Below are 24,340 nucleotides of genomic sequence, written 5' to 3'. Positions count from 1 at the left end.
AGACATGTTAGCCCAATCCATGATAACTCTGATGACATCATCAGGGTTATTTTCTCAGTCAAAGCCCCTAAAGAGCTACAAGACATTCTGGAACTGGTTAGATAGGCTGAGTAGTAAGCTACTGCATATGGATAATAGTTTGAAGTGAGACACAGAGAGATACAAAGAGAATGTTTTATTGAGATTTAGGAGTTTTGGCATCTTAGCACAAAGTTTAAACAGATGTGCATTGCAAAGGCATAGGCTACATTAAAAATAATAATAATAATAATAATAATAATAATAATAATAATAATAATAATAATAATAATAATAATAAATGAGAGATTGAGCTCACCATGGTTAGCCTCTAGGCACACAATCACGCAAAAAGCAGTTCATAAACAAGTACTTGCACTTGCATGCATAACTCACATAGTTCATATTATTACAGTGTGGTTCAGGGGGTGTATGAAACATGACTCCTCCACAGTAAGAGGTGTTTTTAACGGAGGACAATCATTCGATACAAAAGCGGTGGCGTGAGCCCCGGAGACGTCAGCAGTCCCCGCCTTAAATTATAAGAATCAATTGTTCGAATTTTTTTTTTCTTCTATTTTTTTTTTTCCACCAAATCAGAATAGATGGTTGGAGGTGTTATCTGACTGCGAGGACGCGCGGCTGTCGGATGCACTAAAAACATCTGGAGAACTCAGACTGGAATCATAACTCTCATTAGTGGATTTGTGTAATTTAATAGTCATCCTGATAATTTGACTGGAAACAATCCGAGCGGTTTTGAAGAGATGCATCTCACCTCAGCTTGGGTTGGCTGGGCGCTGTGCTGCTTGTGGGCATCTACCACGAGCGCGCAGGACTACCCCGAGGACGACGAGATGATCCTGGATCTGATCCGCGAGGACGGGACTCAACCTGAAACCGGAGCCGAACCCGCTGCTGAGTTCCTTAAGTGCAACAAGGTAATAATCAGTGTCAGGGGCATTGAAGCGCGTCTTCTCCACACTGCCAACAGCACACAGCCTGTGAGGTTACCTGACAAGTTTGAAGCCCTTATCTCATTATTATGCGGAGATATATTTTATTTTATGATATAGGCTATTATATGTATTTATCTCGATGCTTTTCAGCCTTTTAAGGTATTGGGTCAAATAATCCACGAGGCAATATTTGCTGATTGGTTGACCCAGCTAAAGCGAAGAAAATAAATGTGATTTACAATCTATATCAAAGTATTGAGTGACATAAAAAAAAAAAAAAATGCCTCGTTTCTCCTGTACGTGCATTGGAACAGAGCACCTGTCCTCTTATGTTCCCTGCGCTGTGCTCCAGGCAGCGTGGCGCATACCCGGTCAGTACCTGGTCGTGCTGCGTCAGGGGACGCACGACTCTCACGTGCAAAGGACCATCAGGAGACTGAGAGCCAAAGCAGCCAGGAGAGGTTACCTGTTGGAGATCCTGCAGACATACTCTGGAGCTATGCACGGCTTCCTGGTCAAGATGAGCAGTGACGTCCTTCACCTGGTAACAGCCAACTAACAAACTAACATGGTGTTGGTGAATAAAAGCAGTGGTGTAGTCTAATGCATTGTAGTGGGTATACTGGACTGTGTATATGGCCAGAATCTGCCTTTTCGGGAGGGGAGGGGGTCCTGGGAGTCCTCCCCCAGGGAAGTTTTGAGCATCAACGACTTAATTTCCTCTATTCGGATACACTTATATGCACCAATTTATGGTGGAAATACCTTTATTTAGCCTATGTGAAGAAAGTAAAACACAGGTGACAATTCAAAATATATCAAAACTAATGGAAAGTATGTTGTTGCGTGTCATTGGGCATTTTTAAGTGGGTATATGGAAATCCTGGAGCTTTCTTAGTGGGTATACTGCATATGACTACACCACTGAATAAGAGTGTGGTTTCAACTTCTTGTAGGTGACCAATGTGAGGAAAACAGAACAAGTCTATTAACTTATATTAACATTAATGTATTTATTTGTCTCTTTCTAAAATACACACTAAATATTTGGAAGTTGTGGCCGGGTTGGGTCAGTGGGTAGAGCAGGCGTACATATACTGAGATGTTTATGCCTCGATGCAGAGGTCCAGGGTTCGAATCCGACCTGTGACAATTTCCTGCATGTTTCCCCCCTTTTCTCACCTACGCTGTCCTGTCAAAAATTAAAGGCAGAAAAGCCCAAAAAATAATCTTAAAAATAAATAAATAAAAGTATTTGGAAGTTGTATTGTTGTACCTCTTTGAATCACAGTGGATGTAATGAGGCTTATTTGACATTAATCAACAACAATGTCAATGCGAATCAAACATACACTAAATTGAGTATAAATAGAAATGTAAAAAATTGCATTACTTATGCTGTTATTATATTATATCATATTCTATTTAAATACATGGCAAGTAAAACAGGAAACACAGAAAGTACCATTTTTTTTAAATCAAAATTTTAAAAGATCAATTATGAGGATCTATGAGGCAGTTGATGATTTCTTAAGTTTGCGTCATTCAACTGTTGGACATTTTTGGACAACCTGAAAGACGTCAGTAGGACCAAGCTTTATCAGAACATACAGTTGCATGTTGTAGTTGATGTAATCTGGATAACAGTAGATGTCTATATTATGTCCGCGGGTTATATGCCTCAAGGGTAGCATGTAGATGAAGAATAATAGGGCACCCAGGATAGACCCTGGGAGGACCCCTCAAAAAATAGGGTCACGAGAGGAAGAGGCATCTTCAACCACAAAAGAGAAGAACCTGCTGGACAAAATCAAGCCAATTTGAGTCACATCACTGATGCCAATCCAGCTTTTCACATCGTTGATTAATACATCATGGTCCACAGTCAGTATAAGGAATATGACAAGTTTAAAAAAATGTTCATCACACCATAGAACCTTACTCCACTTTGATCCCTGTCCTAGTTACATCCATTGTGATTGAAATCAAAAAAATACAAACATAAAAAAGTTCGAGTAGTGGATGGGCAGCTTCAATCCTCATCAACTTCCTGTGCAGACTTTTACTTTTTGCTTTAGAACTAAGAGGGTAAGAGAGCATCCGGAAAGCGTACCTGCTATGGGGAGATTCTGAGGCTAACAAGCCATCACCTTCCGCTAGCATTCCATTGACTCCCATTCATTTTGGCGTCACTTTGACCGCAAATAACTTTACATCTGAAGCGTTTAAAGACTCTATTTGTCCATTGTTTATTTCTAAAGGAACGCAACAATGTATAAAAGGCTCCATTACCTTGTATCTCATGTTATGGCCCCATAGCAGCCGTTTTTGTAAAAATAGGCTAACGATTGTGTCATGACCACGCGACTTTCTGTCGCACAGTAGAGAAATTACTGTATAGTCAAGAGAAGCTCGCAGGCAATCGGGGGGGACGTGGAGGCATACAGTCGAGGGAGAAGCCCATAGAGAGTCCATGAAAGCATCGGAACAAAATATTTCAGCAACGTTTTGCTCCTGCTCCTACGCTAATGGACAGCTCCTACTCACGCTCTCCGTCTCTGTAAGATTGGGAATGATTCAGATTTCTCTTGGCACAGCTACCAGAAGACTTACAACTTTCACACAGCTTGCTCACGTCACATCTACGTCGTCAAGCTCAGTTTGAGGCTGCGCAGCAGTCAGCCGTCACCGGAAAAGTGCTTCTAATTGACTTCACTGGTCTCCGTCGAAGTCTATGGTGTTGCTGTGTCCATTTCTTTTACTATCTATGGTTAGAACCACAACTGAAATTTGATCATGTACCTGCCAGGCGGTGAAGCTCCCTCAGGTCCACTACATAGAGGAGGACTCGTCCGTCTTTGCTCAGAGTGCCCCCTGGAACCTCCAAAGGTTACTGCAGCCTCATGGTGGGACCTCTGAAAACGGAACATACAGGCCACCCAGTGAGTCAGCCACTGTGTCCGTCTTTTACACACAAACGCACACCTGAAGTAATCACAGCTCAAATCCACACACCTTCTGTCTTCTGCAGACGATGGAGGGATGGCGGAGGTGTATCTGATGGATGGCAGTGTTCAGAGTTCTCACAGAGAGGTTGAAGGACGAGTGCTCATCACAGACTTCAACAACGTCCCTGAGGAGGATGGAGTCAGAGTTCACAGACAGGTTAGACACACCAAAGAAATACTTGCATTAGGTGTCATTGCAGCTTAATAAAAAAAGCTTTCAGGTTCACTTGTATGTCCAACCCTCTCACCTACAGGCCAGTCAGTGTGACAGTCATGGCACACACATGGCGGGGGTTGTGAGTGGGTCGGATTCTGGTGTTGCTCGAGGCGCCGCTGTAAACTTGGTCCGTGTGCTCAACTGTCAGGGGAAAGGGACCGTGTCAGGAGCTCTGGCGGGTAGGACTCTCACTGATCTGTTGTACTATGGAGATTATGTATTATCATGACCAATGCCACCCAACATTGTCCACTGCAGTAGTGGACCGTCTGAGGGGCAGGGGCGGAAAAATTCAAAAGGACACCAGCTGCATGTGGCGCGCAGAAAGTTTTCTAGCATGTAGGACAGTTTATACGGCCCGGCATCATGTTTTCTCCACTAACCCTAGAGCTGCGTTTCTTAATCTCAATAATGTACCCTCTTTGAAATATATTTTTTAGCCAAGTACCAGGACAAAACATTTTTGGTAGAAAAAAACCCTATAAAAGAGGTACGTTACACAGTGTTGCACCATTTGTGTCTGATTTACTAAACAAACAACTTGTAACTGAAAAAACTAAAAGAATCAATCACCAAAGTCATCCATTATTGTAGTATAATTATTTTAGGAATTATGTTTGTGGACATATTGGTATCTCATTCTCACCCATATCAGCACATCTTGGCCTATTCAAAAGTAATGAAACATTCATAGCTCATGAACCCGCAGTCTCACTTAATTACACGGCCGAGACAGAGGGACCGATTTACAGGAAAGAAAGTGCATAGATAAGATGAATGCATTTGCGTCTCTTTACCAAGTTTCTCATTATGGTGCCATTGTTATGCTATGAAAGAAAGAAAAATAATATTCTAGCACTCCTGGCTAAGGAAATCAGTCATTTGTAGGAAATGAGGCTAGTCATAATCATGGTCTAAAAGCTGAATCTACTGATATAATCTGTCCTCATTTGGCTACACAGGCACATAGACATAATTTATTTTCTTCCACAGTTTCTCTTGAATTCTGTCTGTCTGATGATCGCCAGATAAGTTCTACCGGCAACATAGTGACATTTCTTATCAGGAAACTGTGATTCGCAGAATTATATCAGGAGAGGAAAGGTTGTGGGGGATAGACAGCCTACGGAACAGCAAAGAGCCCCCTACAGGCTTAATTCAAAACATTTTACACGATTATAATATTTTTGTTCCGGTGTCCCATTTTTGTGTTTTGCTTTTTTTCCCCATGCTGGGTTTATGCTTAGATTTCCTCCCACAGTCTGAAGACATGCAGGTCCAATAAGGTGGAATCTCTGAACTGCCTGGATGTTGCGAGTGTGAAATGGTTTGTCGATGTGGTGGTCCTGTGATGGACAAGCAACCTGCCCAAGGTGCCTTGTTTTTTCTACAGATGGCAATGTCGGTCTGTCTGTTGGACGCTCGGTCCACTGCTTCGGTACAGACTGAGATAACGATCATATGGATTGCCTTGAATTATTTTTTTATTACAGACATGTATGCTCCCCAGAGGATGAATCCTATTGATTTTGGTAATCATCTGACTTCTGGTTTATGAGCAAATACTTGAAAACTAATAACATCCCCATCAGCCTGTACTTTGTGTACTCTGTGCTAATTAGCAAATGTTAGCGAGCTAACACGCTAAACTAGGATGGTGAACATAGTAAACATTATACTTGCTTAACATCAGCATGATACCATTGTCATTGTGAGCATATTAGCATTTAGCTCAAATCATGGCTGTGCATAAGTACAGCCTCACCGAGCTGTTAACATGGCTGTAGACTGCAGGTATGGCAAGTTCAGAGAACTTAAAATACTTTTCAACAATAAACAGTATGGCTCTATATAAAGATAATTCAATATAACCTATCCTTCTAAGTTGATTTATTTTTGTTTAAAACCACAACTAAAAATCACAGATATATGGTTTTCTTTTTTCATTTTAGTTTGTTCCACAGAAATATACAAACCTTAACTGTTCCTGTGACTGAAAATCAAGTAACCAGTGGTGAATCTCACTACTTAAGTACAAATAACCAGAGACATATAAAGTACCTGATTTTAAATGTACTTTAAGTATTAAAAGTAAAAGTACTTGCATGCATAACGATTTATTCTATTAATGTCTATCTATCTATATCTATATCTATATATGAAAAATAAACAAAAAACTAAACTCTGGTCTGTCCTCCATGTAATGAACCACCCTCTCTTTACGGAGTCGCTTTTCGAGATGAACATTCAGGAAATGACAACCAGGCTGTAAACCATCCGTAAAGCCTCCGAGCAGCTGAGCTCTCATCTCCGCCCGTAAGCAGCAGCAGTCAGGGCGCCGCCAGCGGGGTTCGGCAGCTCCACGACCCCGCGGAGAGCTACGGGGATCAGGAAGACGTTTTTGGCAGGGGGTAAAACTGATCAGAAAATTTAACAAAAATGTAACGGAACGTTGTAGAAATGTAGCGGAGTAGAAAGTATAGATAATTGCTGCAAAATGTAACAAAGTAAAAGTCCAAAGTATGCACTATTGATTCTACTTAAGTAAAGTACAGATACGTGAAAAATGTACCTAAGTACAGTAGTGAAGTATTTGTACCTCGTTACATTCCACCACTGGTTATGACTGATTTTCTTTTTTATTTACCTATACAATAATATCTCACATACCCCCTGCAGTAATCTAAGGTACTCCTTGGGGTATGTGTACCTCCATTTGAGAAACACTGCTGCAGTAGTTGCCCCCCTGGCCCATTCTTCTGGTTAAGCCCAGCAGCATCATTTTTTTTAAAGCCTGCCAGATCACTCTAAACCCATTCACAGTAGTCATTATGCACGAAAAGCAGGTGTGGAAATGGAGCTGCTGTTGCACACAATTTGCAAAGGACAAAGGAAAAGCCACTACTTCTGCTGCAGAGAGGGTTTACGTTTGTGTATTATCTTTTCTGAACATCCCTCTCCTGCCCTGCCCAGGTATGGAGTATATCCGAGCAACTTTACTTGTCCGTCCAGTGGATGCTGTGGTTGTTTTGCTGCCTTTCATTGGTGGTTTCAGCCGTTCGCTAAACGCAGCCTGTCGGGACTTGGTGGCGAACGGAGCTGTTGTCATCGCTGCTGCGGGGAACTACAGAGACGACGCCTGTCTCTACTCACCTGCTTCAGAGCCTGAGGTTACATAACACCTTATCTAAAGAGCCTGATGGATGCATTCACAAACAACCCTTACCTCAACTTCTTATGTGTGTGTGTGTGTGTGTGCAGGTCATCACCGTAGGGGCAGTTAACTCAGCGGACCAGCTCATGTCACAGGGAGCGGGTGGCACCAACTTTGGCCGCTGCGTTGATCTGTTTGCACCCGGCGATGACATTGTTAGTGCCAGTAGTGACTGCAGCACCTGTTTCACCTCCCGGAGTGGAACCTCCCAGGCTGCTGCGCACGCTGCTGGTATGCGCACACACCTAAAATGAAGACGAAACACGAGCTAAACTAAAAAATAAAAGCAATCTGTGTGTAGATGCAGCGCAAGTGCTTCATACTTTGGTTTGTGCGTGTGTAGGTGTAGCAGCAGTGATCCTGTCGTCCAATCAGAACCTGTCACCGGTGCGGGTCCTGCACGTGCTGCTGCATTATTCCATCAGCAACACAATCGACTTACTCTCTCTGTCTGACACACATCGTTTCAGTACTCCAAACCTGGTAGCAGCCATGCCTCCTGCCAACAGCACAAGTTAGTGACGCACAAGACTAGATTTTACTCACTCACTCACTCACTCACACACTCACACACACACACACACACACACACACACACACACACACACAGACAGTGCGTTTCACTATCTTTGTGTGGACCCGAACCCTAACCCTAACCCCTAACCCTAACCCATGCATTCCCTAGCCCCTTACCCTAACCTTAACCATCACAACTAAATGCCTAACCTTAACCCTTACCCTCACCCTAACCATAACCTAATTCTATCCCTAATCCTACAACCAAATCTTAACCCTCAAACAGCCCTTTAAAGTTGTTGGGTCCAGCATTTTGGCCCCACAAAGCTGTCCGGACCCCACAAGTATAGTGTATTCCCGGTTTTGGACCCCACAAATGTAGTTAAACGAGAACACACACACGCACGCATCACACACACACACACACACACACACACACACACACACACACACACACACACACACACACACACACACACACACACACACACACACACACACACACACACACACACACACGTAGTTCACACTGTGTGCCTATTTGGGTGTGCAGATGGCGAGCTTCTGTGTCGGTCAGTGTGGTCAGAGAGGTCAGGGGTCACGAGTACTGCCAAGGCTATGAGTCGCTGTCGCCTGGGGGAGGAGATGATGAGCTGCAGCAGCTACACTCCTGACGGTGTTCACGCGGGAGAAACCATCACTGTGAGTTTAAACCGCCCTCTCATCATCACCAAAAAATAACTTCAATCTAAGGGCCTACTGTTTAAAAACCCTTCCCTCTGTTTCCAGGTGAACAGCGGGCAGGTGGAGTGCGTTGCCTACAACGCTCGGTGGGGTAAAGGTGTGTATGCCGTGGCGCGTTGCTGTGCGTATGGGGGTCTGCAGTGCCAGGTCCATGCTAGTCCTGAGCCCGGGCGAGATGCTGAGTGTGTGAGCCCGCAGCACCACCTGACCGGTAAGTCCACAGCTACAATCTGCTGTTCTGATGTGTGGAGTTGAAAGCATTATTTTGTTAAATGAGAAGATCAATACCGCTTTGATGCCTGTCCATTACATTTGAAGTTAAAGCCAGCAGATGGTTAGGGACTGTGAGAAAATTATTGACGTGGGGAGAGCAGGCAGAAGTTTATGTTAGACTTTTCTTTTTTTTTTTTTTAAAGCAAGACCCTCCCTGGGGTAATACATTTTTTAACTCAAGTCTGATCTGTAGCTTAAAAATTTGAATAAAACAATATTTTCTTTTCTGTTTTAGGAGTGGAATGAGCTATTCTGGATCCTGAATATGATGGAATAAAAACACATCTGGGGCATCAAAAAAGACCAGACTACCCTCTTTTCTGACCCTAGCTCCCCCACTAATCATTTCCAAACAGTCCCTTAGCTTAACATAACAACCGGAAACAAACAAAACTGTGTCATTATCACACTCCAGTGAATTCATTAATTGGTGATGCTGGTGCCTTTGGAGAGAGACAGCCTAGCGGTTTACCCCCGTTTCCAGTCTTTATGCTAAGCTAACTGTCTCCTGTCTCCAGCTACATATTTAATGGAGAAATATAAAAGTGGTAACAATCTTCGGGTACACTTTACTTGAAGGTATCTACATAAGAGTGACATGACACTGTCATGAACGTGTCATAAACATTATAAACAAGTCATGAAAGTTTATGACGTAACGTCATTACGTGTCATTCGGTTTTTGTCATGACAAGTTAGGGTTAGAGTTAGGGTTAGGGTTCATGTGTCATGACAGTGTCATGTGTTCATGACAGTGTCATGTCACTCTTATGTAGGTACCTTCAAGTAAAGTGTTACCCAATCTTCTCATCTAATTCTTAGCAAGAAAGCGACTAAACTTTTTTTTTTTTTTTTTTTAAACATTGACCTATTCTTTTAAAAGAGAAATCTGCTGACCTTGTAAGTCAGATGCTGTACTGTATATGAAGTATGCTTTCAACCGAGTACAAGCTCTTGATGTGGCTGCATTTAGAATACCTTGGTCAATTATGCCAGTTACCATGGCAATCACCCTGAAAGGAAAATGTACTCCCCGCCAACATAAATACCAGCTAGGTGGGCAGTATAAAACACAGGGTTATCAAATGTCATAACATTTGATTGGTTTCTTAGTTGACATTCGTTGCCTTAGAGATGAATCCTGTGTGGTGAATGTGTCTGTTTTTGGTCTGAGAATCACTGATGGACAAACAAGGTTTTGGCTGTCTGAGCTCATTTAAAGGTGCTCTAAGCGATGTTGGGTTGACGTTCGAAGTATTGTCAAACAAAACGGAGGCTAGCTTGCCCCTCCCTCCTCCTCATCCCGTCCCCTCCCCCCTTTCGCGCACGTTTGTGTAGCCTGGGCTGTCTACAGAGACCACATTTTTTTTTACAGTGTGTTCAGGCGACAGGCAGCTCGCGGATAGTGAGGAGATGTTTGCTGTATGTGACAAAAAAAAATGTTGTAGCTAGGGCTGCTCGATTATGGAAAAAAATATAATCACGATTATTGCGTTCAATATTTAAATCACGATAATTTAAAGGTCCAATGTGTGGGAATTTCTCCCATCTAGCTTTGAGATCATATATCGCAATCAACTCTCTCGCACCACGCAATTCATAGTACGTATTACAGCTACGGTAGCCTTCACGCTTCAAAAAGCCGGTCCCTTGCTCTTTTCAATATCCTTTTTCTTTTTCTGGACGAAGAAGAAGAAGACTCCTGTTCCTGAAATTTGGATGTTTCCTTCTTCAAACTTGCCGGGGCCGGGAAGCTACGATACCCATTAGCAGCGTTATCATGTGACGGCGAAAACGCTAAAGGCAGAGCAGTATGTCCTGTATGTCCCTTACCGGCTAACGTATTTCAAGATGGCGCATGAGTATGGAGCGTCTAACCCAGGTCATGCGAATGCAAATGTAAAATGTCAAGCCAAAAGGAATACTTGGAATTGATGGTGGAGGTAAATATTCATGAAAAAGGACAAGTTTGTGAACGGGCAACACAGATTTTACTAAACACGTTACACACTGGACCTTTAACATGATTACTCGTTGATTTCTGGAAAGATGTTGCAATTATTGAACTTAAAAAACAGTGGAAAAGGTTTAATAAATCAACAGTAAAAAAACAACTGTATAATTTGCCTTAATACTTTTCCTAATTTAAACTTTATTTTTTTCACTCAGAACACAAGAGAAAATAAGATTTTACTTGCAAACCGTAACGAGCTAAATAATTGTTTTTCTCGATTATTCCGTTTTTGTGATCAGTGGGAGCCGAAATCATAATAACGATTACATTTTGATTAATTGCATAGCCCTAGTTATAGCCTAAAAAAACGTGTGACATCGCTTAGAGCACCTTTAAGCATGTGGCTTGTGTCTCTCTAGGCTGTACGTCTCGGTCCGCTGCTGAGATCTCGTCTGGCTCGCGCCCCCATCACGGGCATCGGAAGCGCTGTGTTGTAAAAGACGGGGGGGTGTCATCTCATGCCGTGTGCTGCCACGCTCCATCTCTGGAGTGCCACCTGTTGGAAAACACATCAGCTGATAAAGATCAGGTAAACATTTTCAACAGATAGAAACATCTTCGATGATCACATCCTAAACTTTTCCCCCTCAGGCCTTTTACCTGTGTTGCTGCTTGTTGTGTTGCAGCTCCAGGTGTCCTGTCCCTCTGGCTGGACTCTGACAGACTGTAGCGCCATCTCTCAGGGCTCTGTCATCTCGTGGTCAGTCGCTAAGGGCAACAGTTGCCACGTCCGCAGTGCCACGGGAGCCGATGGGGCAGCCGGAATCGCTGTCTGCTGTCGCGTCCGACCACCACCGGACCAGCCCGCTACGACTCAGTGATCGGGTCTCACACAACTTTGATGTCCAACACCTTAAAAACAGCTTTGATTTTTTTTTCTCTAATGCAGATGTCTCTAATGTTGTCATCTTTGTCAGTAATCAGTGACTGTATGCACTTCTGTAATGCCGTTTGTGTGTTTCAGTTTTAGGATTAGGTCAAAATATGATCCAGCACACATTTGTATTAATTTCTCAGACTTATGTTGCCTTATCTAGTAGGCTTCTGTCTTGTTAGCTATTTTAAAACCATATAGTTTGTAAAATGTAACCAAATATTTTTTTACCTTTCAAAAAACAATTATGATAAATAGAGCCTTAACGTACATCATTTTTGTGTTTAAAAAAAAAGGAGAACGAGGCCCATTTTGTTTTTTGAGACTTCAGGCAGTCCCGTGGAATGGGTAAATGACTTAATGAAGTAAATAAACAGTTCCTAACCAAAGGGTATCCAAATAATCAGCCTTTTTGACAGCAGACGTTGACATCTTGAGGATTTTCATTTAGATAAATGTCTGTTAAGTCACTATCTATCGACGAATGAGGTAATCCAATGGCGACCGATCCTATGGCCCGCTGATGAAAGTTGCATTTGCATTATTACAAACTGGGCGTCCGTGGCGACATTCCCGGGAAAAATCACAAGCGGCGCACAGTGACATGTTTTCCATCCCTTAGTAGTAGCTGGTCCAGCAGAGAGGCTAAGCGGGGCTAATGCAACAGACTCGCCCTTTTACTCACTTGTGTGTCACTACCCGATCTGTACTGGAAACCCAATTTGATCAGGTCCTATCCCAAGCAATGGGCTATGCTGACCCTAGTCTATATCGACGACGTTTCATTTACGGTATTGTTCCGGTGCTGCCAGAAGTTCCGCCTGATGTCCGTTACCTTCCTCTTTCTTTGTGTTAGCCTTCTAACCTCCGGTGGATTTGTGAGGACTCTGGTTAACTGCTTCTCAGATCTCTGCAGGGTAAATCCAGACAGCTAGCTAGACTATCTGTCCAATCTGAGTTTTCTGTTGCACGACTAAAACTACTTTTGAACGTACACACGTTCCACCAAAACAAGTTCCTTCCCGAGGCTATTTTGCAGAGGCACCGGGGCTCCGTCCAGAGCTTAGCGCCGCCCAAGAGGATTGAAATGCCAATAAACGTTTTTCTCCCATCCCGGAATGCTGTGTGGACTAGCCAGATCCTCCTCTGCAGCACTGTGGAGGAAGGTCTGGCAATGTGAGACTATCCTGACCCTCACCATTCAAAGTCAAAGCTTAACCTCAACCATCTTTGCACTTGTAGAAAAAAAATCGGGTTCCGGATCGGGCAGTGACACGGTGTACCGCTTTTTCCGGTCCTGTTTCCAACTGACGGTGCCACTGTTTGGATTTTTGGAACTGGGAAAACGGAGATCTTCAAGATTGTAACATTAACAACGGCTCCGTTACATTCAAGAATCCCACTAAGCCATGATGGCGAGCCAATACTGTATGTACAATACCAGGACCCTGAAACTGAAGCAACTAAATGGAATTCAGTCATAATTAATTTTATTATTTACATGTAATTTTCCTATTATCATGTCAGAATTTGTGTAAAAGGTAGTCGACACACAGGACAGTTAGCGGTTCAGTCAAATCACATCTTAAACACCCATCAGACCCCACACACGTTTTTGGGAGTGTGGCAGAGGAGAGGATTTCAGGTCTGACTGAGGTGAAGAACCAGGCAGCAGCACTGCTGGGATAATCAGCCTGATCTTCTTCTTCTGTTCACTTTGTTTTTGCATTTAGTCTGGAACAGTGGCTGACACAAAACAGGTTAAATAGCTGACTTTATGACACTTTATGCTTGAATAAAAACACATCTGTCTGTCCTGAGCATTCAACTGCATTTATGTGACAGTAAATTAAATTAAAAAAATGGAGTGAAAAACAGAATGCCATTTAAACCAAAGACACTCACAGGACTTTAATCCTTATTGATGTTACTGATTCAAACAGATAGCCTTCAGTCTGGAGAGCACCACACTGCCAGCTGCGGTGCATTGATGAGTGGACTGAAGTTTGATTGGCACAGGAAATCCGATACCATTACTGCTAAATTGATACAACTCTAAATGGCAGTTGTTTTATCAGTGAATGGATTATTATTCTCAGCAGGGATCATAAGCCAATTAAAATGAGGCTGGGGTTATAAGTGAATTAATAAGTGGAGCTCACCTGATTACCCATTCTCAGTCATTTGGACTTATCATAGTAGGAAAAGCACAGGTGTTACTAATAGAATTACAGGGATAATTAGGATTTTCTGAAGTGGGGTTGTATGAGGTACTTATCCAGTCAGTGTATTACCTCCAATAGATGGCGCTTGGCCCGCCCCCAGTTTGGAGAAGCCAGGGAGGAGGACCGGCAAGGAAAGCCACGCAATGTACTGCCGTGGATGGGACCAAGCAGCTAAACACACTGAAACACAAACTTAAATATATGTATTATCCACCGAAAACCACAAATCAATATAATTTTAAGTGTACATTATATTCAGAATATTTGCCTTGCTGTTAAACTGCCCTGTTTAGGTTCACGCGGGGTGAACTGAACCAGTTATCTATGCTCTCCTCAAAGTCATTTTACCTTGCAGAACAGGGGAGAGGCTTGTCTATCGCTGCCTCGGTCGGTTAGTTTGGTAACACTTTACTTGAAGGTATCGACATAATTGTGACATGACACTGTCATGAATGTGTCATAAAGAAGTCAAAAGTTTAGGACTTCGGTCATTAATTAAATCGTTTTTTGTCACGACAAGTTGACATTACATTTGTTTGGGATGTCTTAGTAATGACAACTTGACATTAACCAGGATGACATTACCACAGGATGTCTTTGTCATGACAACTTGACATTAAATTTCTTTGGAGTGTCCTTATTAAGACAACTTGACAGTAAACAGGATGACATTATATCAAATTGTCATTACAAAGACATCCCAAACTAATTTTATGTCAACTTGTCATGACAAAGACAACTTCTGGTAATGTCACTTTGATTAATGTCAAGCTGTCATAATCAAGACAACCCAAACTATGTCCACTTGTCATGACGAAAACCAAAAGACACTTAATGACAGAAGTCATAAACGTTTATGACTTGTTTATAATGTTTATGACACGTTCATGACAGGGTCATGTCATAGTTATAATACATTTTATTTAAAAGGCGCCTTTCACTGCACTCAAGGACACCGTACAGGGATACATTTACATTTAAAAGCAGCAAAAAATAAAAATAAAACTACAATAGAACAGTGTTATATCACGATTATGTCGACCGCCATCTACTGTTGGTAATACACTGATGGATACGTTACGGATAAGTACCTCATATAACCCCACTTTAAAAAAAAAAATCTGAACTATCCCTTTAATAACGACGGCTCTCTCCTAATCCATTGTCCCAGTGAGAGTATGACAGTGAGCCAGCATCTAAAAGACCAGGACCCCAAAACGGAATCAACTAAATGGAATTAATTCTTTATTATTCAGCATTCATTTGATTATTTACACCTACGCTTTTCCTACTGCGACTTGTCAAAATGGCTTCAATTAAAAAAAAAAAAAAGGCATATTCATTGTCTGCAGGATCAGATCAGATGAGTTAAGAAGAAATCCTGCATGAATCAACATATAAAAAGAAAATCTCAATGAAGATGCACCAACATTTTGTAAGGTGACAATGTGCAAACATAGATAAAAAGTTTACAAAAGGTTGTGCATTCCAGTTTATTTTATATCAAATTTCCTTTTAATCAAACTCTGATGTACAAATTAAAACGGAGTTTTAACATGCATTACAAAATCTTGCGATGGCAGAAGTGAATTTTCAAAATTGAATGACAGTAAAAACCCGTACAGATGCCAATCCCTACCCACGCACTTACCCATCCCTCCCTGCATCCCAGGATTAAAACAAAATAATTTTTTTATGGCGATATAGCAGTGGGGGCAAACCTACGATAGGAGAGACTCTTGGCTGAGTGCGACTCATGTTGCCATGGCCATGTATCACTTGGCACAGACTGCATGCAGCTCCATCAGAACCAGCCACAGAGAGGGACCTATGTTTGTGACCGTGAGCGCCAATGAAATTAATTACACAGCAAACAACACGGGGCTGTTTTTTTTACCCCCCCCTCTGTCACACAGAAAAGACTAACTTGACCACCACTTACTGCCACACATGCAAACGTGCCGGAGAGCACGACGTGACATTCACATCTAGTGAGATAGAGAGGGACATGGGCTGGGTGGGGTGGGGTGGGGAGAGGGGTCGGAAGGGCCCTTCTCAGGCTTTGAGGATGCAGAGGAGCCTCAGTGGATTGATCGCGTGACGACTCCCAACAGAAAACTATTTTTGCATGATTGCTTGATAGGGTTTTCACACTGTAAACATTGACCTGTTAAAGCTGAGAGCTAATCTGCTAAGCTAGTTTAGGCTCATGTCTTCAGAACATTGCGTGAAAAGTGTGGCTTCCTTAAAACTATTTAGCATAACTCAGTATCTACAAATTGGCTCTGCTTGAGCGCAGAGTGAAAAGAAGCAGCATTTTAACCATCACCCAAAAACCCTGTCCTGTCACCTACAGTAAAACCCTGTTTTATTAGGGTAAAACGTACACCCCACCCCCTCCCCCAAACACACACACAGAATCAACAACCAACAGTTACATTCCTACAATCCTTTGTCACAACACACAGAGGAAAATGCCCCTGTAATTATTGTGGGTCTAGTGGGGATGAAGAAGCTGTAGTTGCACTCCTACAGCGAAAAACTTATTTGACCACAGGAGACACTGGTTCGGTGTCACGGTCAGGACAGGCGGAGCGGACGTTAACCTACGCGAGACGTGGCGTCGCGGTATCGGAGGCGGGCCGGGGGAGAGATCGGGAGGTTAAGGCACTTCAAGTCTCCCGATGATTGGGGGGTGGGGACGATGGAAACACGGGCGCTGTTCTTGTGTGAAAGCGGAGCTACATTTGGGTTCAGCTCCTCTGTGTGTGTTTCCAAAGGTACACAAAAGCGAAAAGGCAAAGCAAAAAGAAAACTCCATTGAAAGAAAAAAATAAAATAAAATCAAACCTGATAAAGCAGAGGTAACAGTGAGGCGAGGAGGACCTGTTCTTTGCGTTTGTGAGCGAAGTGAATGAGTGACACACGCTTGCATGGTTTTCACAAGTTCTAGTATCTGTGTTATTTGTGTGTGTGTGTGTGTGCATGTGTGTGTGTATGTAACCTTGGCACCTAAAAATAAAACATGCTCCTGAGCTCCCCCCCTCAGTCGGCACTGATGGCCCACCACGATTGATCTGTGCACTTCCAGATCGGCTTGACTTGCATAAGGCTTGAGTCCCTAAACATCCTCTCCAATATTCAATTCATCCAGAGTCAAAGCAAAGTGGCAACGGAAATAAAACACAGCGATGAAAAGAATAAAAATCCAGCACATGCGGCTGCCTGACGGCAAGAAGACTAGAGTAGAGGGAGAGTGCTGGCCACGGCGCTGCCTGTTTCAGAGTTGCCGAGGGTCGGGACTTGTCCCGTTTATGGGACAGGGCCCGCCCTGTGCCGCGTCCCCATGGCTACACTGTGGTCACCAGGGTGAAGGGTCAAGTCACAGGCAGAGTGGCTTGCAATAAGGGCTTCCATGTGTCTGCATATGTGGCACTGAAAATAGAAGTTGTTAAAAGCAAAAGAAGGAGAGGTCACGGTCGCGAGGAGGCTCTAGAGGAACTGACCAGTGCTGCTGTACGTCACAATAGACTGGGCTGGACTATAAAGTGCATACTTAACCCCACCCCTCCCAAGTGCTCGTGTGTGGGGGTGTTCCTGTACAAGTGCACACGAGTCTGTAAATTCCTCTAGAGCAGCTAACGTGACCTCTCGCATTTTGCAAGGCTGTGGAGCACAGGAGACTTTAAAATATTATCTTACACTGGAAAGTACATCTATGGAACACATCTTTACAATATGAATATGTCTTATGTAGATACATTGGCAAATATGAGCAGAAAATTGTTAAAACACAACCCAAACCCATCCTCCACCTTGCTGTCATTCTGAGTGAATGAATGAATAAAAGGATAAACTGAAGTCATCCGTGACTGAGGAAGGTTGTTCTACTTCCCAACGTAATCAACTCTGCTGCCCTTAATGATAATGCATCTCCATCATCGCCTCGGCTGCTTTGAAAGGAAGTAATTTATGATTTAGTCATAGCTCCTCCGTTGCCGTAGCGACCAAGAGAACACGTTTTCCGATTGGCTTGTTGTGGAGTCCTAAATGTCCTCACCAATCAGAGGCAAAGTGCAGCCCTTTCAATTGGCTGCCCGGAGCTGTGCGGCCTCTCCTTCGGAGGGATCCTGCTGGTTGGAGGGGCTAGGGGTCTACATCTTCCAGATCGCTCTTCGAGTCCCCGAGCATCATGGGAGACTCCGACCCCTGGGAGAGAGACAAATAATAAGAATTATTATTATTATGAACATGAGAACTAAGGAATGTGGTGTTGTTGGGAGGAAAAGGAACACATATATCTCTGTGCTAAGCAGTGACAGTGGGATTACGACTTCTATTATCTGGAGTATTCGTGCCTGTGCCAGAACAAGTCTGACAGTCTTGTGTTGTGTGGGCCTCCTGTCAGGCACAGCAGGAGTCAAGAGAAGAATGGAGCAGTTTTCAAATCCACCGCTAATAACAACCGTGGGAGGTAACAAACGGCCTTTTCAGCTTTTGACAGAAGCTGGCGAGATGTTCCATTTTCTGTTCCATTCTTCTCTTTTTGGCTGCGTGAACCGAGCAGGAGCCGCTGCAACGCGATGAGTCATGTAAGAAGCCCGCTGTGCTGAGGGCTACCTGTCGGAGGCTGCGGTCGGCGTTTTCATTTGCTGGGCTGCCATCAGAGCCGTTGCTGCTGCCAGACTGCTCCTTCTCGTTTAACAGCGCTGTGGCGTAGGCCAAGGTATCCTGCAGAGTTTGATACGCACACAGTGAAACAGTGAGCCAGGTCCAGAGCAGAAGAGAACATCAAGTACAAGTGACAGCGTGTGTGTTTGTGTAGTGGTGGTGGAGAAACCAGAGGGGGGGTCAGAGGGTGTGTGTGTGTGTGTGTGTGTGTGTGTGTGTGTGTGTGTGTGTGCGCGCACCTGCGCAGAGATAGTACGCTGGAAGGTTTTGTTGGTGGATGTCTCATTGGAGACGTTGCTCTGTGGAGTCCAGTAATGTTCAGTCATCTGAGGGCAGAGAAAACATGATGCAAAAACAATGAGCATACAGTACCAGACTTATCTCACGAAGTGGCGTATGTTCGACACGCCAATTCATATGCCATTTTTGGCGTGTTATCAAGACGCATACTCGCTTTTTTGTGTGTTCATCAATGCCGTTTGGCCTCCATTGACTTACATTACCTTGCGATTGCGTGTGACTTTCACCCAGGAGAGCGTTTCCTTCGTGTCCTGCGTGTCACGTTTCCTAAACTCAACAGTCGCTTTCTTCTTTTCCTAAACCCAACCCGGCGCTCAAAATGCATACAGATAACACGCCACTTGGCTTAAGAAAGTTGGCGTGTATGAGCATACAGGTTAATTAAAACTTATCTAATCACAGTGTATGAAATGCATTTCTCTGGGGTGTCCTGGTGGCAATCAGGGGTAGTTATACCCCAGAGGGCACCTGTGACTACGACTGCATGATATCTAGTTAGCAGGTGAGCAGAGAAGTTGAAACAGTCACGTATAAACGGTTAACATAGTAAGCTAAAAGTCATGTGTAAATAGTTATGTCAGATATAAAGGGTTGGAATTAAGGAACCACTGGTGTACATGTTTAAGGCCCTTTGTTGCATGTCATCTCCGATCTCTCTTGTTCTCCCCTCGTTTCCTGTCAAAAAATGCCTAAAAATACAACAAAAAAAACACTAAACATAGTTCTCTGATTAATGTGGTGACACAGCAATTCAGAAGCTTGCCTTTTTTTGCAGCCACTGTACAGCCCAGCTCCAGTGACCAGACAAGTCCTTGAAGTAATCCTTGGCAGGAGCACACCTGGTGGGACAGATAAAAGGAAGGCTCAGAATTATGTCGCCCGGTTAATTTAAAAAAATAAATCATGAAAGTATCCCTCACAATAAAGCATATCTAAGACAAGTACTACTACTGGACAACTCTTAACTTTTGACCCTTAGATGAACTCACTTCTGGGCTAATGTGACCAGGAACTTCACACACTGGTAGCAGCGTCTGCTGTCCACGTTGTTGCTCTGGTGCATCAAAGCTGAGAAGAAACTCAGTTAGGTTTTTATACATTCAATAAATCCATTCAATACACACACAAAAACTGATGATGTTGCCATGTGGCATGGCAGTTTACCAACAATCTTGATAAGAAAAATATTACTATATTGTAGATAACTGTCCAAGACGGTTTTGCTCTGTGGTTTCAGTCCACAAAACAATAACAAAAGTACAAAGACATACCTAAAAGGCCTTTCTCTGACTCAAAGGCATACTTGAGTCTCTGGGTTTGCAGAGGTTCTTCCATTACCTGATGTAAAAGATGTAACTGATGTTAGCAAAGCTGGTCGCAATAGCAATTCAATTCTCTTACAAAGTGATGGATCAAAAGGTGAAGGGCCACAGAGTTAACGGATGACTGTCACTCACTAGAAGCTCCTGCAGCATCTGAAAAATGTTCTTCAGTTCATGAGGGGGAGCAGTCTCCAGCTGTGTCTGTGAGACACAAAGTATTCAGAAGACTTTAAAACAAAGAATACTCATCATAGACATTGACTACATGAATAAATGTCTGTCAGCTCTGACTACGTATCTCTCAGGTTTTTTCTGAAGCTTCTTTTTTCTTTTACCTTGAGCAACTGCAGCACGCCCAGAGAGAAGGGCTCGTTACAGTAGGCGGTGTAGGTCACCATCTCTATCAGGAGGGACAGGGGACCGGACAACTCGCGCATGGCAAACATCACCTGTAAATGTCCACCATTAAAAACATCCGTCAAAGAGCCTTTTCCACATTTATTATGCAGTTTAGGCCATGACCCCGTATGGATTGTGCGATTCTTTTACTTCCCTGTATGAATCGAAGACAGGCAAAAACACAATCAAGTCGGAAAAAGGTTTAAGACTCTGAGTTGCCGGTGTGTACGTTACCTCTTGAAGGTAAGGCTGTCCCTCTGGAGTGAAGAGCGAGGCCAGGATGTCTGCGTGGAGGGCGAGGAGCTTAGTGGAGGCCGGGACGCAACTCACGCGCAGTTTAAACCCTCCTGGAGCTACGCGGGTGAGAAATCAGAGGATCAGACGGAGAGATGGATTGTACAAAAACATCAAGCCTCCAAGATTTGGTTTGAGTGTCTCACCCTGTGTCCGCTGGGCGTTGAGGTCAGAGTGTAGCGTCATGAGGGCCAGAGTGTTGTGGAGGTGAAGGAACTCCCGAGCCTGCGCTGGACTCCACCGGCGGTTCTGTGGAGACACAAGGAGAGAAAAACAATTGGAATACACTGCACTCAGTACAGTTGTGGATCATAAATGCTATTTAATTTCCATTCTTGCATCTTAAATCAACATGTTGCTACTTCTAAATGCACACCATATTTAACATTGCTCAAAATAATTAATTAAACAATTCAATTTTTGTTTCTACACTTTACACATTTAGTGGACGCTTTTTTCCTTAGTGACGTACAATACGTGCAAAGGGAGAAGAAAAAGAAAAAGAAAATACTGAGCGGAAAAGTGCAGGGGTGAAAGTGAAAGTAATGTGTCTTGGATCAAAAAGTACTACTACACTCTGTATATCGCGTAGTTCTACTGCACCTGGTTGTTTTGCCTATTGGGTCCCAACAGGAAGATGAGCATCCGGCGATAAGCTGAGTGTTTCAACAACAGCTGACAAGGACCGCATCCCTGAGAGAGAGAGAGAACAGAAAGACAAAACCCATTGTCATTTAACTTAACGTTGTACTTTGAACATTAAAAGTTCGCAGAAACGGCTGAATCTACTCATTTGTTGATGGTTTATTACCCTCTGAGCGAAGTTACTGAAGAGGCCGAAGTACTGCGCGCAGTTTTTCACGTTCTCCGGAACATCTTTGTCCAATAAGGAAAGCATAGTGTCGGTCAGGTTGTCCAGTCCCGGGTCTCCAAAGTGAAGCGCGCTCTCCAGAGTCTTTTCAAGGATGGATGCGACCACCACCCTCACCTCCCTTACACTGCACTCTAACAGACAAACCCTGAGGAGGAGATACAATGATCATCAATATCAGTGTTGTAAATGATGGGCACAATCAAAGGAATAAAAACATGTGACAATGATGTATAAACATCCGTTTGAGAGAGAATAAGGCTGACAAACAGGACACACAGCTGAGTGGGACTCTGTATCTCCTCTCTGTGGGAATGGCCATATGGTATGTAAAGGAGGCCGGGGTGTACTGTTCACCAAACGTCTGATGTGCGATAACCAATCATGTTTGACAGCCATATCATAAACACAGAGTAGTGTAAAGGCCCTGACACACCAACCCGACGGCTGACCGTCGGCAGAAAAGCCAGTCGGACTGATTATTCGGCTCCCGTCGGTCCAAAAAGTTCCTCGGAACACACCGAAGCGACGCTGACTTGAGCCTACGTTCTGCGCGTCCGCGAGAGGTAATACGTCTCCATAACAGCAGGCGGCGCTAATCTGTATTGTCGCCCAAAAAACCGAAATGAAATGACGAACGCGTCGCGTGGGTCTGGCTGCTCCCGAATTTCAAAGCCGACCATAATAAGCCGGCGGCTCGTTCGGAATACGATCTCGTATTTTATGAAGATAGTTCACCGAAACGTGTTTCTGAAAACATTTTAAGTGAGAAATAGGCCGTGCAGTTGCTGAATTGTCTTCATTTCAGATCGACAAAGGTCAGATTTGTCAGCTTTTGAGAGCCGTTTGTCATGCTCATCCCGCTTGTAATTTCCGGTAAGGGTTTTAACATAAGTGCACTGATTCGCTAGTCAAGGGCTAGCTCTCCATCAATCAGATTGGTCATTGAGTCCGACTGCCCACTGGCTGATTCAACAAGTTAAACCGGCCCAAATTATCTCTGATATTTTTATTGAAGTTCAATCACAAACTCAGAAATGCTCATACAATGCATATTTTCCTTTTTTTTTTTCAAAGTGTCAAAGCACAAACCCCCCCCTCCCCTCCCACTAGCCACATACGACACCTCCCAAATTAAAGCCGACGGCTCCTCCGACTGACGATGGCACGGAACACACCAAACAGACTCAGGTCACCGACCTCGCCAGACTGTCTTAAGACAACATCTTTTTCCAAAACACACACTCTCACTCTCACTCTCACTCTCACTCTCTGAAAACTATCCTGACTCTTAATGTTTATTAAGCTAACAGTGACCTGCTTTCTCAGCCAGTCAGCATCCAGTCAGTGAGCAACACGCACACAGGTGTTTTCCAATACCCCCGCTGTCAGAGCAGATGCAATTAAAGCTTGTTCAAGGGCACTCCTGAGGCTCAGATGTGGTGTGTGTCTGTGTGTGTGTGATTACAACATAGTATAGAGATCTAAGGGACAGTTATATATAAAGTATGTAGGGATGTGTAGAGAGTGAGATAGAGAGAGACAGTGAAGCTTTAGAGGCTGCAGCAGCATTACCAGGGTAGAATAATGTGACCGAGGTCAGAGAGTTCAACGGGCATTGATTAGAATAAGGGAGCAACGCTGTGAGCTGCTCCGTCTGTAGCATCGCATATCACTAGGACAGCTACAAAACTGCTGCAGTAGTTAAACCCAGGCCAAGGCCCTGCAATAAATCAATAAAAACAACCCTACAAAACATACAGTATATATAAGCTAGTATCGTTTTTATCGTGGTTGCGATATCAACTGGCGCAATACGCACATCGCGAAAGGCTGCAACATATCGCAAAAGAGATTTTTTGTGTTAGTTGAAACAAAATCACAGTAGAAAACTGCACTTTAAGAAGCAAGTCATTCTTTTTTTTAATTTTCAATTCAATGTTCAAATTGTTCAATTAATGAATGTTGGAAATGATTTCCTTTCATTTGTTTTAAATTCAACAAGCAATTTGTTGTATTTTAGCAGAATAGTAAAAGCAGCAGAAATGCAGAACTGAGTACACTTCAATACAGGGGCGATTCTAGGATCAGCGTTATCTGTGACATAGATACAGTGCCTTGCAAAAGTGTTATAACAGAGGATAAATGCAAACTATTGAACATATGAAAAAAACTACGAAAGTCCCTTTATGGACTACCGGACTCAAATGAAATGATAATGAGGTGTAAACAATAAATAAATAAAAAATAAAAATGTCCTTGACTGGGTGACAGGTGCATAGCATTGGCGACAGAGACACAGGATATTAAACCTGTTTATTTGAACCTGTAATTGTTCCCAAACTCTCACTTGAAGCACTAAAATTAGATTTTTTTTAATTATTAATATAATTTTTAAGGGGGCTGAGATTGAGCCCCCCT

The 24,340-nt window shown here is 43.3% G+C and overlaps 2 protein-coding genes across 6 annotated transcripts in view; one reads left to right on the top strand and one right to left on the bottom strand.

Moving 5' to 3' along the window:
- Positions 1-547: 547 nt before the first annotated feature.
- Positions 548-12,226, top strand: pcsk9 (proprotein convertase subtilisin/kexin type 9). The gene is made up of 12 exons (XM_039810170.1): positions 548-959; positions 1,330-1,521; positions 3,787-3,919; positions 4,009-4,142; positions 4,240-4,381; positions 7,176-7,372; positions 7,464-7,647; positions 7,760-7,930; positions 8,486-8,634; positions 8,722-8,887; positions 11,323-11,492; positions 11,590-12,226. The coding sequence occupies exons 1-12, from the start codon at positions 786-788 to the stop codon at positions 11,782-11,784; spliced, it is 2,007 nt and encodes a 668-aa protein (XP_039666104.1). The 5' UTR covers positions 548-785; the 3' UTR covers positions 11,785-12,226.
- A 3,064-nt stretch (positions 12,227-15,290) lies between these two features.
- Positions 15,291-24,340, bottom strand: part of usp24 (ubiquitin specific peptidase 24) — a 51,142-nt gene continuing 42,092 nt past the window's right edge. For all 5 annotated transcript variants that reach the window (XM_039810889.1, XM_039810892.1, XM_039810890.1 and 2 more), the window contains 12 exons: positions 21,860-22,067; positions 21,652-21,741; positions 21,195-21,297; positions 20,989-21,107; positions 20,691-20,804; positions 20,491-20,556; positions 20,305-20,371; positions 20,023-20,101; positions 19,797-19,872; positions 18,973-19,059; positions 18,683-18,793; positions 15,291-18,271 (listed from right to left, as the gene is read on the bottom strand). In XM_039810889.1, coding sequence (XP_039666823.1) covers positions 18,209-18,271; positions 18,683-18,793; positions 18,973-19,059; positions 19,797-19,872; positions 20,023-20,101; positions 20,305-20,371; positions 20,491-20,556; positions 20,691-20,804; positions 20,989-21,107; positions 21,195-21,297; positions 21,652-21,741; positions 21,860-22,067 — 1,183 coding nt within the window. In that variant the 3' untranslated portion in view covers positions 15,291-18,208. The remainder of the gene's footprint in view (positions 18,272-18,682; positions 18,794-18,972; positions 19,060-19,796; positions 19,873-20,022; positions 20,102-20,304; positions 20,372-20,490; positions 20,557-20,690; positions 20,805-20,988; positions 21,108-21,194; positions 21,298-21,651; positions 21,742-21,859; positions 22,068-24,340) is intronic.

This window comes from Perca fluviatilis, chromosome 9 (genome assembly GCF_010015445.1).
Source record: "Perca fluviatilis chromosome 9, GENO_Pfluv_1.0, whole genome shotgun sequence".
Taxonomy (NCBI): Eukaryota; Metazoa; Chordata; class Actinopteri; order Perciformes; family Percidae; genus Perca; species Perca fluviatilis.
Note: the sequence above shows the minus strand (reverse complement) of the source record. Positions and strands in the feature narration are given on the sequence as shown.

Bases quoted from the DNA above. Each gene is read 5' to 3' on its own strand.
- pcsk9 (XM_039810170.1), top strand. From the start codon at position 786: ATGCATCTCACCTCAGCTTGGGTTGGCTGGGCGCTGTGCTGCTTGTGG. The intron at 960-1,329 runs GTAATAATCAGT...GCTGTGCTCCAG, and splicing joins AGTTCCTTAAGTGCAACAAG to GCAGCGTGGCGCATACCCGG. The intron at 11,493-11,589 runs GTAAACATTTTC...GTTGTGTTGCAG, and splicing joins CATCAGCTGATAAAGATCAG to CTCCAGGTGTCCTGTCCCTC.